The following is a 17,153-nucleotide window of genomic DNA, read 5'->3' as shown; positions in this document are numbered from 1 at the left end:
TGTGAACTTGGGACAGTTTGCATTTTTTTTCTTTGATGAGTATGAATTTTGTTTTATTTTAGGTTTTGAATTTCATGATCATCAGAATGTGCTCTTTTATGGTTTTTTTTTTTCTATGTATATCATTTAATTATTTGATGTATTAACGCTCCCAATAAATTTAATGTGTGATATTCATTACTTTCCTTTTTTGAAATGTAAAGCTGCATGAAGTTCAATCTTTTGGTTGGCTATGGATTTTATTCTCCCTTTTCGATGATTGTTGTTGTTTTATATTTTATTGGATGTGTATATTTTTTATCTTATTGTTAGCAATCTACATGCACATGTGTCATTGGTTATTTTTCCATTAGGTGGATCATTGGGTTTTTTTTTGGTACTCTTTCTGCTAAAATTTACATGTGACATTTGTTATTTTTCTCTTTTGATGGGTGAACTTGGGCAATTTGCAATTTACTTGACAATGATTATCAACTGAGAATTTCTAGAACTCGGGGCAATTTGTAATTATTAAAGAAATAACTATTAACCTCAGTTAATTTTTGGAATTTTCTTTGAAGAAGATGGTTCACTATCCTTCATTTTTTTCTTTGCTGGATCTTGGAAGTTTTTACTTATGAATGATTGCCTTTTTAAAATATTATTTTAGGATGATGAAAACAATTATTGATGTTGTTCTTGGTCTCAACTTTGATGATTTCCCCAGCATCGTTTCTGCTTCAGCTCTTTTCTATGTGTTGGCAAGTGATGAAAGTTTCTCAACAATCTGCATAGTAATGTAGCAATTATAGTTCAGTCCAATGTTGTTTCAATGTGTCTTATAAATGTGAAATTTGGGATCTACTAGGATCATCATCAGCATCATGTAAACCTTATCCCAATTAATTGGGCTCCACTACATGAACCTTCTCCACCATACCACTCTATCAAGGGCCATAATTTCATTTAGACCATGGCCATCAAGTCTTTTTTTACTACCTCCACCCTCATCCTCTTAGGCATTCCCCTTGCTCTTTTAAAGCCTTCAACTTGTACCAACCCACTCGCTTAACTTGTACCAACTTGATTATTGGTTCTTAGGTGGGAACTAAGAGTCATGCCATGAAAATTTATGCAACCATGACAATGCAAACATTTCATTCAAATTCAGCATATAGATGCTCAACTTCTCTAGAGAGCTGTCCTTTTCCACGATGGTTACTGCTGAAAATGACCTTGAAAAACCAAGCTCCTTTTTTCAAGTAAATAAAATGCTAACCAAAAACCCATTTGGATGCTTTCTTGTTTTGGTTTTATATATTTACTTATCATTATATGAGCTTTCCAGAATGCTTAGAGGAAAGCAAACACTGAAGTTCTCTAAACCTTCCTGTTTTATGAAATGCATGTCCAATACTTTTGCTAATCTTATGCTATATATCTTTCTTTCCATGTGTTAAGTTCTTACACATCTCGCTTGTGAGGATATGAATGGATCATGGATCAAGTTATTGGTAATTATCTAGTTATTGTTAAAAGAAAAGATATTGAGAGAGAGAGAGGTAATTATCGAGTTATTGTTAAAAGAAAAGATATTGAGAGAGAGAGAGAGAGAGAGAGAGAGAGAGAGAGAGAGAGAGAGAGAGAGAGAGGCAATTTGGGTTGTGCTTCTAAATGGTTGGCAAAACAGAGAAAAGCCCCATTAAAATCAAGCCACGGACTGGTGCTTCTTGATGTTGTGCCGAAAATGAGAGAGAGGCAAGGCCTTTTTTCTGTAATTGAAAACAAATGGTCTTTTTCTTGGTGGGAAGGCAACTTGTTGGATTGTCTATTCTTCAACATTTTTTAAAATATCCTAATTACTGAGTCTGGTTTTCAGTGACATAAAAAACGACAACTTCAATGGTGTTGTTCCTAAGCAATTTGAACTTATTCCGAATCTCAGGTAATAAGAGTAGGACTTTGTGAGTGTATAATCCTCATTTTTCTTATGTTTCTTTGTTTAGAGTTGGTCTTTCCCATATGCCCCCCTATCTCGAAATCTTCCCCATGATCATGTTGTGTCACTAGTTTCAATTTCTCTTAGTGGAACTACCAAGTATTTTAAAGGTATGAACCATTCTCTAAAATCAAAATCTTGGCAATGCATTACACTCGCTCTTCTTAAAGCCAATGAGAATCATTCTAGTTTGGGCAACAAAAATGCAATTAAGATTGATACATTATGTTCCTCATCAAACAATTAAAAGCCATGCTTCTCAATAGTCAAAGCTTTCTCATTATGCTCATAATTGCCCTTCTTCTGATACTTCATTCAAATTTCTTGTTCATGGGTTGTTGATGGGAAGCTTTCACAAACTTGCTATCTCATGCCACTCGATTCTTGCTACCAATTTTTTTGTAGTAAGTTGGCAATTGAATTCATTTGAGTGTTTTATTTATTTTGCTTCAGCTTTTGGCTTACTCATGTACATATTCTATATTATCTTGCCGTATTTCTTTCATTAGGTTTGAGAAATTGGAGGGAAAACAATTTGCAATTTCTGATGCAAATTAGTTTGTGTTTCATTCTCCATACAACAAGGTATCAATTGTTTGTATAACATGCTCATCTTCTGAATGCATGTGGTAAGAAGGCTTGAATAGTTAATGAGAGGAACATGTTAGAGGATTTTGATTGTGATGGTGAGAAAGTTCGACGTGGTTAGAACAGAACACCCACTTTGGAGTTTCTATGTGTAGAGAATTAATTCTTAATTGAATACTTTATTTTTAGTTATTCTCCATGCTAAAAAAATTAGGTTAGTATATAACTACAGATACTTATTAGGACCCTGTTAGTGCCTGGTAACAGTATGACACATGTCACACTCAGGCAGAATACCTCCAAAGATACAATGAGATTCCATGCCATAAGTGGTTTGCACGTCACTTGGGAGACGATTCTCTTAAAAGCCCCTTAGGTGTCTCAATTTTGTTTTTGGCAGGTAGGTTGTACTAAAATGCTGCCTCACATCATGCTTTCGCCATTAAGCAATAAATCGAATCTGAGATTTATTTCTATTTAAAGAAGAAAAACAATACAGCTCTGATTATTGGAGCCAAAGCATGGTTTATATGAAATACTATTAAGATTATTTCCTATTTTCATCCTTTCTTAAAGAAGCAGTGGGATCAGAGAAAAGGCAACAAGTAAAATTGTCAAAACTATGTAAATGGAAGTTAGCATGGACCAACAGAAAATAGGATTAATTCATCTATACATAACTATGTTTTATTTTTAATTTTTGAGATGGTAAAGAAAAGAACATAGTAGAAGAAATTGTATTTGACACTTTGAGGGATTGAGGAAGATGCATGATCATTCTGTCAGAGGATTAGTTTGATGTCCAAGGCACAATTTCTCTGCTACCACTGAAATATTAGGGGACCTCTGATAAATGTGAGGAATTTATCATTGATCAGATGATCTGGAAGAAGTCAAGTAGTAGTTGGATATTTCTTGATATTTACCACCCTGTTGTAATTGAGGCATAAATGGTGCTCAAAGATGCTGATGTTTGCCCATAAGTGAAAAGTCATGTGTATACATTTGGATGATGACAAGTAGGGTTAAAAAAAATTTGAATTTCAACTATTGTAAACACCAGTTTGAGTGAGTTTAGAAGCTGAAAGCTAGTGGCATTTGGAGCATTCGAGTTCAGGTGCCATATGGAGTGGCATCTTAGTGACCTTGTCTGTTCCTCCTGAAACATCGCAAGTTTATTGTATTGTTGACTGTTTGTTTAATGAATTCAATGATTATCTATTCAATTTGAGTTTTCATGGATCATATGCTGGAGGTCTACAATGCCATGTTGTCCTTACACATTTGCGTATTTGTGTATCAAATAGCATCTCATTTATGTGTTTGTGTTAAATAATAAAAATTGATCTCCCCAAAGTTTTACCAAATAAAAGAGAAGCGTATTTGAATTCATGTCTCAGTCAAGCTTCACCTAACATCCTAATCATGAAAAAGCAGGGTTGGAATCTGGAATCTGCTGGAGTTTAGGCTTGTAGGATTTATGGAATCTAGAATCTAATGAAAAAAATAGGAATAGACTTCATATACTATTAGAATTATTTCCACACCATGCTAAGATTTTTGTGATGTTACTGTGGCAAGATATTGTAGTATACTGTGGCACACCACTATTGATGAAGTAAAAGAAAGAGAAGGTGGCAAAATGCAGAAGGCCCATTACTCTGTTTTGGTCCAAACTATTGACAATCTTGGTCAAAACTGTACCTTTTCATTTAAAAAGGAAATCTATTGGATAAAATTGCTAGGATCAGCAAAGATAGGAGAAGGCAAACCTGGAAATCAGAACCATGCGATAGTTTTCACTGGAGGGGAAGCACTACAGACCATTGATATGAATCAGGGAACGCAGAAAACCTTGGGAAGTTATACATTGTGTTGTTGAAATATTTGACCAACTATTCTGATATCTGTGCTTCACATTAATCTAGGACAATTACCTGGAAGAAGCTCTTAAGATGGGTAATCTTTTGGAAGAATTCAACGAAAATCATGGAGTGTGTCCACCTACAATTCTAGGGTTCGTGAACATATCTTTACAGGAAGGTTAGAATGATGAAGATAAAAGATTGAAATCATTATCTGCTCTTTTATAACTGTGAACTGTTTTCTGTTACTTTTTCTGGTCTTTTACTTTATCTAACGGGCGACTGCATCTGTGTTGCAATGTTTTTTCTTTGGCATGGCTTACGTCAAACCAAGAAACGAGTTTTGTCACTATTAGACAGAGAGTTCTTGCAAACCCGCTGAAGTTTCTTCTCTTTTATTTGCACAATGGGGCTTATGTAACTGAAAGATGTTTTGTTTGCATAATTGCCTAGTGAATACTGGTGCATCCTGACATTGTTGAATGGATTAATGCTGCATTATGTGATTTATGTCACCCTTTATATCAACATGGACCTTCTAGATTTTTGGGAAATATAAATTTTGTTAAATTTTATTGGAAGTTCTGTGCCTTATCTTTTATTTGTATGGTACTTTACATCTTATGTTTGTCAGTAATTGGAATTGTATTCATAGTTAGTTTTCAGAAATATATGAATTCTTGTCACACCCATGTGGACATGTAGCCATCTCCATGTCTATGAACCACTTCGATCAGGCTATTCAGACACATTTAATCAATGGTTAGTACATTTGGCACATATGGGTGGCAACAGGTTGGGCTGGGCCAATGTAGAAGAGTGGGTGTATCACCTGGTCTGTCCATTTTTATGAATGTTGTGTCATTTAGGCAATCATGTCTAATGAGCAATTTTAAAATCAATAGTTTAAAATGAAAACAAGTCAACAAGCTCACATTCAAGTGGAAAAATACGTGAACAATCAACTGTGATAATTGTCTGTCTTTTATGGTTTCATTCACTTATCCACCTTTGTTGGGTTAAAAAGATGGATGGCCTAACAAAATATACGCGCACACACAAAAAGAAAAAGGAAAACATTCTCATGACAGAGACATGTCTTGAAATAGTGGTTTAATGAAATGGAGAGTCGCCAGTGGCTAGTGTTGTATTTGATTATTTTATATTCTTGACGTGAAGGCATTTATGATAAGTGCGGATTGGGCTCTGTTATGGACTTATATGTGGTCATCTAGAGTGCAGACCATTGAATCTGTCTCTCATCAATGATGAACCACACACAATGTTTCTCTCAAACACAGCCAAGCAATCAAATTGCGGTGGTTGAGACACAATGTTTCTTATGGCTAGCAAAAGTTCAGAAACCCATGGACTGACTTGGTTTGTAGCTGAGTCATGTCAGGCTCCTGGCACTGAATCCCAACTCTATGATGTTTCATGCCTATCCACTACTAGGTTACAACCTGCATCAAGTTATGATGCTATTTTAGATAAAATGGTTTGTGTTTGATAATGTGCTCTTATGCGAGAAAGCTTCTTATCTCAGTTTACATCACCGATACAAATGAAATTTTGTAATTGTTCTACACCTGATGATTTTTCAGTGCACACACTGATCACATAATTGTGGAAGATCGTGAAGTAGCATAAATATTCCTTCATTAGGTTGACAGGTAGGCATGTGTTTCTGCAAGCATTTCATGTTTGTTATTTATTGATCACGAGTACTTGTTCTATTTACATCAAGGGCTACTAGATTTTAATTTTTTATTTTATTTTCTCTTACACTTGAGCAAACCCGAACTTGAGAAATGGCTTGGATCTAGAAAAGTATTCTTGGACTCAAACATTGCAAGAGGCTATTGTTACAATTCTAATTCCTGAGGGAAGTCGTGGTTTGTCGGTTATGAAATAAAGAGAAACCATCTGAAGGTTGGATTGAAGCGTTAGCCTCCTGTTATTGATGCAAGTGTGCTCAATTTTTTGTTTTCTTACCATCGGTAAAACACATTCACTTTTGACACAAATTGCTTGACCATCAGAATTGCTAGTTGAATTAAGACTTGTTTCAAGTTACCCGAACAGAAATTAACAAGAGAAGAAAAAGAACGAAACAAATTCATTTTTGTAATCACCAATTGGATCATTTCTTCTCTTTGCTTCCTATTCCGCTTGTTCACCTGTAACAGCATTCTGAATCTCTGATACTCTCAGGGGGAGCTTCATGCATGTGTTAAAGTGGATGACTACTTTTGGAGTATTGGTATGTCATTATTTATTTGGGCCTTTAGAAAAGGCTGATCTTAGTTACGTGTGATAGGTTTTTACATAATGAAAAATGGCCACAACAACTTTCTACATAGGATGGGAAGTTCATTTATATTCTTTTGACCAAGCAAAATCAAATGGAGTGGTGGAAATCCTTGATTAAAGGTGACCCTGAAGTTGATACACAGAAAATAAAGCCTGAGAACAGCAAGCTGTCTGACTTGGATCCTGAAACTTGGCACCGTAGAAAAAATAAAGGTAATTTACTGATTCTTTATTGTTCAATACCACTGTTTAATAAGTTAGCTCAGCGTAGAAGACTGCATGAGTCATACATTTAGTAGTCAAAAAATCCATCAATTGGCTATTTGCATGTTCTGTTGGGTTTTTAAGCTGGCATGGTCCCTTATGGATGGAAGATGTGTTACTAGGTTTAAACATTATTTGCTAGATTATATGGACTCCTATGTCAAATTTAGTGAGTTTTTATGATTATTTCATCTTGGTGATTCTTTCTTTATGTAGTTTTTATCATTACATTAACAAAAGATTCAAAAGGCTCTTATGCTTTTCTTATTCCTTTTTTTTTTGTAGTATGTGGTGATTTTAGTTGAAATCTTAGCCAGAGATATCTCACAGGTTTGTGTGGAAGTGACTGACATGCCACCTTGTTCATCATTGAATTTGCATGGACAATTAGTGGACAGTTAAAAATGAAATATACCTGCAATTGTAATGAAATTATTTATGTTGCTGTGACTCACAGTTACCATGCCCAAACCAGATAATGAACTATCTTTTCATCATTCAAATTAATTTTCGGAGTCCAAAATAAAGCTGCCCAAAATTATGTTTATTAGGACTTTAGATGTATCATGAACCAAGAATTATGCATATCTTCATATTGGAGCAGTGGATGTCCATTAGTTGGTTAAAACTGAAAAATATCTAATGGTCCTGTTTCAACAAACAAGTATCACAAAACTGAATTAAATCTTTGCTTCTAATAGTTTCAAGGTACTTTTGGTTCAGATATGGTATGCTCTTATATTTATGTACGCTATTGGATTTCTGTGGTATAATTTGGATAAATGTATAGTTATTTACCTTGCCTAGGCTATGGAAAACTAAAATACTATTGTTTCAACTCCAGGGAAGGATTCTCTTTCCTTTATTTTTCTTTAAATGATTGAATATCCGTTAGTAAATCCAGAATGGGAGGGTAGTGAACCAAAATCATGTCAAAGTAAAAAATATTTACATAGCATATCCAATGGTAATGGAAAAAAATGGAGAATGAAGTTCATCTAACATGTTCAGCTGCTAAACAATCCACGCATTTGAATCATCATAAATGCCTTCATATTATGATTTTCATGTGTATAGATATGCTATCAGGTGCAATAGATTCAAAAAACAACATATGTAAAGTTGTTGTTGTTTTTTTTTTTTTTTTTTTGCAAAAAAGCTACCTACAGACTGCCCAAGTGAAAAGCTACAATATTATGCTTTCTTTCGGGCTTCGCTAAGCTTTTCGTTGTAAAAGGATACTAACCTGCCATCTTGTGATAAGATTCCTCCAATTCCGACATATGAGGTGTCACACTTAACCTCAAATAGTTTGTTAAAACTGGGAAGAATCAAGACCTGTTTTGTGAACAATCGATACTTGATTTCAGCAAAGCTCTTGCCAGCCCCATCAATCCACTGAAACAAGCTTTTTTCTCAAGCAATTTGTAATGAGTGTGACTATAGTGCTGAAATTCCACATGAATCAATGATAGAATGTCATCAACCTATGGAAACTTCACACTTCACGAGTATTCGTCGGAATCGGCCAATTCCCCAGATGCCCATGGATGTCACAATAAATCATAAGAACAACAAGCTGTCCATTAAAAAATTGTACTTCTTCAAGTTGCGGTACAACTTGTTAATTGCCAGAACCTTAACACTTGCTTAAGATGTTCCACGTGCTCTGTCTCACCCTGGTTATATATTAGGATATCATCAAAATATACTATCATAAATTGACTAATAAATGGCTTCAACGCTTGATTGAATAGACGTATAAAAGTGTTCAGTGCGTTCAATAGACCTAAGGGCATGACCAACCACCTATACAATATTTTCTGGTCTTGAATGTCATTTTTCACTCATCACCGGGCTAGATACAAATCTGATTGTATCCGCTCCTCAAATTTACTTTAGAGAACACCTTGGCACCTTCTAGCATATCATGCATGTCATCCAACCGTGGTATCAGGAACCGATATTTAATGGTAATCTTGTTAATTGCTCGACTGTCAGCACATGTGCCAACTCCTACCTTTCTTCGGCTTTGATAAAGCTGGCACGACGCATGGGCTAATGTCCTCTCTCAAAAGACCCTTACGGATCAAATCCTCCACCTACCCCTGAAGTATCTCACATTCTTTCGGACTCATCCGATAGTGAGGCGTTTGGGCAAGCTAACCCAGGGATGAGGTCTATGTAGTGTTGGATGTCCCTAATGGAAGCAATTTATCTGGTAACTCTTCAGGCCAGATTTCTTTGAATTCATTCAGCAACGACCTTAAAATTGGAGGAATGTATAAGGGCTTTGATTCCTCACCCTTTACCACTAGGGCGTTTACCTCGCAGATTTCCTTGAATTCCTTCACGAAATCTCAAATGGTCAGGAGGAAGCTCCCCTCCACTTTAGAAGATTTAAGTTGGTTCTTTGGTGCCATAGGGGTAATGATTATTTTTCGACTGTCCTTGACGAAGACGTAAATATTGTCTCATCCTCGGTGAGTCGTATCACAGTCCAATTGTCATAGTCGACTGAGTAACATATAACATACATCCATGTTGACCATGTCACAAAGTACTTGATCTTTATAATTCCTGCTAATTGAAAATGAGACAGTGCGTTGTTCAGTTATATTAATTTTGTTTACCTTTTTTATCATGACAATCAAGTAAGAGAAATAATGCTTTATTGTAGGTAGCCGCAATTTGTCCACCATTACATTCGAAATGATGTTCTCGCTATTGTCACTGTCTATGATTACATCACAGATCTTTTTGTTGATGGTACACCGCATACAGAATATATTGTGTCACTGCAGGTGCACCTCCTTCCTTGGAGTATACAATAACCGCCTCACAATCAAGTATTCACCATAATCCTCAGTCAACCATTCTTCACCACCAACTCCCTTTTCAACTGCTTATTCATGCTCATCAAATCCAGGACCTTCTTCCGCTGCCTCACCTTCAGTGCCCCTTTGTTATGGCCAAGTGGATTGCGGGGCATTGAGGGCAGGTGTTTGATAAGTGACTCGGTTGTCTACAGCGATAACAATTGTTCGGCCTTGGTCAACCATAAAGATTTGAAATCCTGCTCAGACTCGCTGTTGTGGGCACTATACGTTGAGGCTTAGATGGACCACTCCTTGTGTCACGATTTTCGGTTATAGGAGGTTGAGGACGCCCTCCTACTGGTTCCTTTCCTTTGCCCAGTGTTGAATCCTGCATGGGACCTGTCATGGGGGGCCAAGTTAAAGGATAAGGCCGAGTAAGGACTCTCGCAAGTTGTGTTTCCACCTCACTTGCTAACTGAGCCTCTTCATATACGGTCTTGATTAGGTGCATCTGAACTCGATGCTACCTTTTGCGATTTTTTCTCCGAAAAATCATTCTACATTGCTAACCACTGGAATTCTTCGGTGTAATCTATTATGGTTTGATTTTTCTGCTGGCAATTTTGGTATTGCTAGAACAACACCTACTCGTAATCACTAAGGAGGAATCGTGATCAAAGAAGGTGTCTCATCCGTAGCCATGATCGGATGGGCGTCTTGTTCTGTTGGACATGTGAGAGTGGTAATTTGTAATACCCCGGCTTTCGATACCTGAGTATACTACTCGTTTATCAAAAACTCGAACACTAGCCTTTAAAATTTTAGTCTAAATTTTAGCATTCTTATTATTAATCAGAGTTAGCAGCAAATATTGGCAAAGTAAACCATGCATTTTACAAAAACATTCCAATCAACACAAGAATCCAAACGTGGCGCCTATACCGGACTTACGCAACCCAAATACCAAAAGTTCACTAAACAAAAACAGAAATTTATCATCTAATGATGGAGTTCAATATGGACCACATGGACCCCGTCTAGCTCATTAAATACATGATCTACTCCAACAACTAAGTGTACAGCATCGACTCGCTCTACACTTGTGTCAACTAATATATTTTGATACCGTCAATGACTATCGCAGTGAGAAATACCTTCTAAGATTATACACTCATCATTCATAATCTAGTATAGATCGCAGGACATGAGAAGACATATAATAAACAATGCAATTCAAAATCATGATCTTATATGTAAAAATAAAGCCAATCAATATAATTTCACCATTAATGAAATGTACCAGCAGTCGCAATGTAAGTGATTGTGTCCAGACAGTCAAATAATCATCATACAACCTTCTATTGCACTTGGAAATCACATTGTATGTGAACTTCGCAAGATGATTGTAAAATCAACAAGTGAACTTTTGCTTCACCCAAAAATCATATAGAACTCCGCACGATGACTAGAAAATCAATAAATGAACTTCCGCTTCACCCAGAAATCATATGAACTCCGCACGGTGACTACAAAATCAACGTGTGAACTTCAGCTTCACCTATAAATCACAATACAAGTGAACTCTGTAAGGTGAATAAAAAATCAACATTCAAACTTTTGCTTCACCTAGAAATCATATCGTACGTGAACTCTGCAAGATGACTAGAAAATCGATAAATGAACTTCAACTCCACCCAGAAATCACAATACGACTGAATTTCGTAAGATGAAGAGAGGATAAACATATAAACTCCGGTCATTCGGAAATCGTATGAACTCCGCAAGATGGCTAGAAAATCGATAAACGAACTTCAACCCACCCGAAAATCATATCAAACTTTGCATAATGACCCGAAAATAACAAGTTTATACAAGTATAACCATCAAAGCCTCGAAGGGCACCAATACTCCATTAAAGCTGCAAAGGGGCAAATATGCGATGCAAGCCACATGTGGAAAATATGCGATCAAAGCGGCATGAGACAAACATGCGATCTGAGCTACATAAGGCCATTGTTTGATCAAGGTCGTATAGGGCACAAATGAACCACAAGATGGTAAGTCCACAATAAGTTTCATTCAATCTATCGCATAAACATAAGTAGCAACATCTAATTAATTAACAAATTCTACAACTTGGAATAACATGTTATAAAAAATTCATTCATGCTTGCTAACATTAAATAGACATATAAAGTATATAGCACATGAGTCGATTGCGCAATAGATAGACATATTTACATAATGAGATAAGTAAATAAATCATGTGAGTTAGGAGATACTAAATATGAGAGATTAAGGCATCATTGATATGAAGATTGATGAATTTAAGTGAGAAGCTTAAAAGAGGAGTCCTCACCTTGATCAAACAACCTAGTTATGTGGTCCACTAGATAGCATGACTGCAACCTGATAGAGTCAAATCTCGACTTGATAGTTTATCTCGGTGATTTGACATGAACTCAGTCGAACTTGACTGAACTCAACAACCCCTCGGGCCCAGCTTGGTGCTGCAGCAGCAATCACACCTCTCTGTCTCTCTCTCTCCCTCGTTTCTCCTTCTCCTCTGTTGCTCTCTCCTTCTCTTCTTTTTTGGATACTCAAGAGGCTTGCATGAACCCTGACTTGGACAGACCGAGTCTGAGACTCAGTGCGGTAGTAGCAGTGATCTTGCACTAACAGGATTGCAGCGCCACCCCTCTCCGTCTCCCTCTCTCTTTCTCCCTTCTGCTTCCTTCTTCATCCTCCCCTCTCTACCTGAGCCTATCTCATGGCCAGATAGGGTCTAAACTCACCCCAGACTTGGAGCAAGTCGATGTAGTGCGGCGGAGCAGACACTCTCCTCTCTCTCTAACTTCCATTTTCCTTCGGCTTTGTAGGGTTTTGAGACCCTCACCCTAGTGAAAGGGAGCCCTTATAACCATCCCTAATTTGTTTTTTCTAGAGGTTAGTTACATCGGGATATAACACAACTTGCACAAGTCGTTGTTTCTACCCAAACCGATTGCATGGGGCTCATCTACATATTAGAATAACATAAAGTTAAGGGACCCACTCATGGACGTTTTAGATTAGCGAGTGCGCCCCATCTCAGGTTGTGGGTTCTTCGATCGCACGGAGAAGATGTCCTAGGCGTTAACGGCAGATCATCATCAGATGGCTGATCCGATGATCAACAACATATGGACGGTGTGGATAGGCCTAAGGATCATCGTGGGACCCATCAAAGGGATGATTATTAACATTTTAATTTAGTGGCTTTTGTTAAAACTTACGTCAGCGGTGGGAGAAAAACCCAACCAACTGCCGAGGAAAGCCCTAACTTAGAAGGCTGTGATTCCACCAAATGGAGAATCGAGATTGTTAGAACCTACCTCAAAAGGAGTGCCATCGTGGAAAGAGGAAGGAAACATAATATTTTTTTCATTTTCGGAAAGATTCTCGCAGGCCAATGGGTTTCTGTCTGTGGTCCCTAGCGCGAGCGTGCACATAAATGTGTGCAGATTTTAAGACTCTGGTCGAAATCTCGCCCTGAACTAGATGGACGGTTCAGATCATCTGAATAGTGTTTGATGGTGGGCCACATCACATCTAAATGGATGGTGTCTGTTTAAACTCTATCGAGCATGAGAAAGCTCCCTTCTCAGTTGATATTTTCATCAGGTCAAACCCGATTGACCGGGTTTCCCGGCCTAGTGCACGGCGCGTTTGCATCAGTTGTGCACACGCACAGACAGGGTGGGGTCCACCGTGGTGATCTTGGAAAATCTAATCCGTCCATTAGATTCCATGGGTCCAAGTAAGGCCCCTGGCCATCGATCAAGCCAATCAAAGTCCAGGTGGACCACACCTTAGAATCTTCGACTTTAGCAGTGAATTTTCACTAATTTGACGGTCAGATTCTTTCCAAATATGATCATCAACACGTCTAATAGTTTGCATTCCTATTTAGGAAAAATTCAATAGTCAATTCTACAATTAATTGTCCATACCTCTCAATTGAACAAGAGATGATGGATTTATATGGCTGAATTATTTCAAGACAGTTCATTGACGGTCCAGGAGTCCCTTAAATGAATTTAATAACTAGTTTTGATGATCAGATCCATCATCGTACGATGCAAGGCCTAAATCCGATGATCTATCTTGAATCCCATAGTTGTTCTACAATTCTAACAGTCGAATCTTGTGATCCAATAACGTAATTGTTTTAGATTCATTCCTCACTAGTTCTAGGTGTTCTAAAGACCGTATAAGTGGAAATCTAGATGTTGATAATAAACTTAGAAGGTCAGATGGCTTGATCTACGGATGAAGGTTACCCCTAACGGGAGTGTGTGAATGTTCACATAATCGGGTATGAAATGTACAGGGTGTTACAATCTACCCCTGTTAAAAGAATTTCATCCTTAAATCCAACACTTCTATCATGGATGGAATCGAGGATATCTCTCTGCTATTAAAAATAAAGGAAATTTTATGTTTCCATTATTCAGGAAAACACGAAAGGACAGTTGTAGTAGGTCTGAACCTGATGCGCCAAACTTTTGCCTGGTCAGGCAATGAGTTTGCTAGTATCATTCTTAATCCTAGTGAATATCGATCTTCTGTTTGATCAGGGCATTGAGATCATTATAATCATCAGGATTTAGAATTCGACTCCAACCGTATATACTTCGCTTAAACATGGTTCCGTCGATTCATGTTCCTGATCATTCTAGTCATTTGAGATATGTTATTTAGTTTTTAATTTCTATAAAGAATAAGCCTAGATGGCTCGTTACGTTTTCATGCCGCACTTCAACTATCTGGAGTACTATCTCAAAATCTAAAATTTAATTGTTATTGTCACATTACTACATAGCCACAAAACTCTTAATTCCTACTAACTACTCTATAATTACGTTGTAAAGATTGCACCTTGGTGGGCTCTTCCAGGGTTGAGTGTATCCAAGGCGTACATGTGATGAGTTACATGTCATCGTGCTTGAGGTTGTGATACTAGAGCAGGGATTGAAGAAACCTGAATCGGTAGCTGAGGTTACTGTGCTGGAGGAAAGATCCTCTCATCTCACAATTTCTTAAACATTGTGTAAGTGCTATTATATTAAGCACACATAGGTTGTCAAATTTGGTAAGACAAAAGTGCTTCAAGGTTAGATCACAAGTACAGAATCACAACTACTCTACATGGCTTATGATCAAGTTAAGATCGGCTTATGATCAAGTCAAGATCGGCACATCTTCTCAAGAAATTGACGCATGTATTCAAGACAAGATCAAGTCAAAGTTCAAGAAAAGATGACTCGTTTATTTGCTAAAACACGGGTGTTATAACCCTAGAAAGACCTTAGGATTAGGTTCTTTCAAATATCATTATATTGGATTTTATAAGTGTTTTTATCTTGAAATTCGACCAGCCTATCTTCTGGTTCGGGCAACCTTACTTCCTCGGTCAGCCAAACTTTAAGCACGAACTAAATAACAAAATCCGTTGAGAATTCGGCTAGCCTAAGTTTTGGTTCGACTAGCCTAAGCTTGAAATTCGGCTAGCCCGAGAAAGTTCGGGTGAAATTCTAGCAGTGAAAATATTTGAATTTCTTGAAAATTTATTTGGCCAGTCGAATTTGTCCTCGGGCCAGGCGAATTTTGGATATATCTTATCCTGCGCGATCTGAGAGCCGTTGGAACGAATCCGGTGAACTTCGGCCAGCCGAAGCCAGTCTCAGGTTAGCTGAAGATTCAACCTCCTTGCCTATAAATTGAAGCTTTCTCTCATTCCAAATGATAACGAAAATTACCATAATTCTTCTACAAGAAAGAGAGAGAAGCTCAAGTCCTCAGCAAGCTATTTATTGGTATTTATAAATTTAATTTATAACTTATTTAATTCCCTTGTCTCTAGATCATTTTAATATTATTCTAAGAGGGTAAACTATACTCTTATTTGAGATCTAAGAGAATTGAATCAAATAGAATTTGAGTTTTTCATTTATAAAATCTATAAAACCCTAGACTCTTTCTGTTTGTTTAAACACTGCGACATCTACGTTCAAGAAAAAAGTCCTGCTACAAGCTTCTGCCACGTCTTCGAATCTCCATTTCAAGATACTGTACATTTACTATATTTCTTTTTAGGACATCTCTAGCTCTCATTTTCAAGTGGTATTAAAGAAGGTTGCTCTTTTTTTTTTTTGGATTTACCTCATTGAGCTAGATTCAGAGCCACAAGATGTCAAGTTTCAAAAGCTTATCCATTACCAGGGCACCTCCCTTTGATGGATCTAACTATTCATACTAGAAAGCCAAGACGAGGATTTTCCTCAAATCCATTAATGAAAATGTGTGGCAAGCCACTGTGACTAAATGGATCCCTCCTATGATGGAAGTAGTAGCCGATGATGGAACCATATCAATGAAAGAAACCGCATACAATTTTTGGATTATTGTTTAGAAAAATGAAAGCAGTGCAAATGTAAAAGCCTTAAATGCAATTACTAGTGCTCTATTGCCAGATGAATTCAAAAGAATCATTTCATGCGATATAGCTAAACAAGCATGGGATATTATCGAAATGATATATGATGGAACTACTATTGTAAAAAAATCTAAAATTCAAATGCTCACAACCATATTTGAGGAAATTCGTATGGAAGAAAATGAGTCTTTTATGGACTTGTATATGAAACTTAACGACGTGGTAAATTCCATGTGGGTTCTTAGAGATAAAATCTCTGAAAGCAAGGTTTGTGCAAAAATAATGTAATCATTTCCTGATAGGTTTAATTCAAAGGTTATTGCTAGACAGGAATTAATGGATACAGATGCCATGAAGGTTGAGGAGTTAGTTGGCCCTCTTCAAACTTACGAGCTAAATTTCAAAGCTTCTAAAATTAAGTCCATTGCTCTTAAATCTTCTAAATTTAATTCAAAGAAATCTAATGTAAATTCTGATTTTGAAGAAAATGAAGATGATATGACTATATTGGTAAAGAAATTTTATAGAATTTTCAAAAATAATAAAAGAACAAAATTTCAAAAAACATTTGATAAAAGAAAAGGAAATTCAAAACTTCAAACACCATGATTCTAGCTAAATGTTTCAACTGTTTTGAATATGGGCATTTAGCTTCAAAATGTCTTAAAAAGGATAAATCTAAAAGAAAATGCATGATAGCTACTTGGGAAGAATCATCAGAGTCTGAAACTAATTCTGAAACTGATGAATTAGACCAGGAAAATACAAATGATTTGAAAGCCTTTATGATAATAGCCAGAATCATTTCTTTAGATAACTGTGATATATCTGATTACGAAACTCGAAGA

At 36.8% G+C, this 17,153-nt stretch overlaps 2 protein-coding genes across 3 annotated transcripts in view; both read left to right on the top strand.

Moving 5' to 3' along the window:
- LOC131230693 (MDIS1-interacting receptor like kinase 2-like) overlaps positions 1 to 17,153 on the top strand; it is a 70,481-nt gene that overhangs the window by 7,638 nt on the left and 45,690 nt on the right. The window lies entirely within an intron of this gene.
- Positions 4,443 to 7,168, top strand: LOC131230695 (protein BOBBER 2-like). Its single transcript, XM_058226619.1, has 4 exons — positions 4,443 to 4,609; positions 4,766 to 4,814; positions 6,646 to 6,694; positions 6,795 to 7,168. Exons 1-4 carry the CDS (start codon positions 4,522 to 4,524, stop codon positions 7,038 to 7,040), a joined length of 432 nt encoding a protein of 143 aa, XP_058082602.1. The 5' UTR covers positions 4,443 to 4,521; the 3' UTR covers positions 7,041 to 7,168.

The sequence above is a fragment of the Magnolia sinica genome, chromosome 17 (genome assembly GCF_029962835.1).
Source record: "Magnolia sinica isolate HGM2019 chromosome 17, MsV1, whole genome shotgun sequence".
Taxonomy (NCBI): domain Eukaryota; kingdom Viridiplantae; phylum Streptophyta; class Magnoliopsida; order Magnoliales; family Magnoliaceae; genus Magnolia; species Magnolia sinica.
This window is presented reverse-complemented; position numbering and strand designations above follow the sequence as displayed.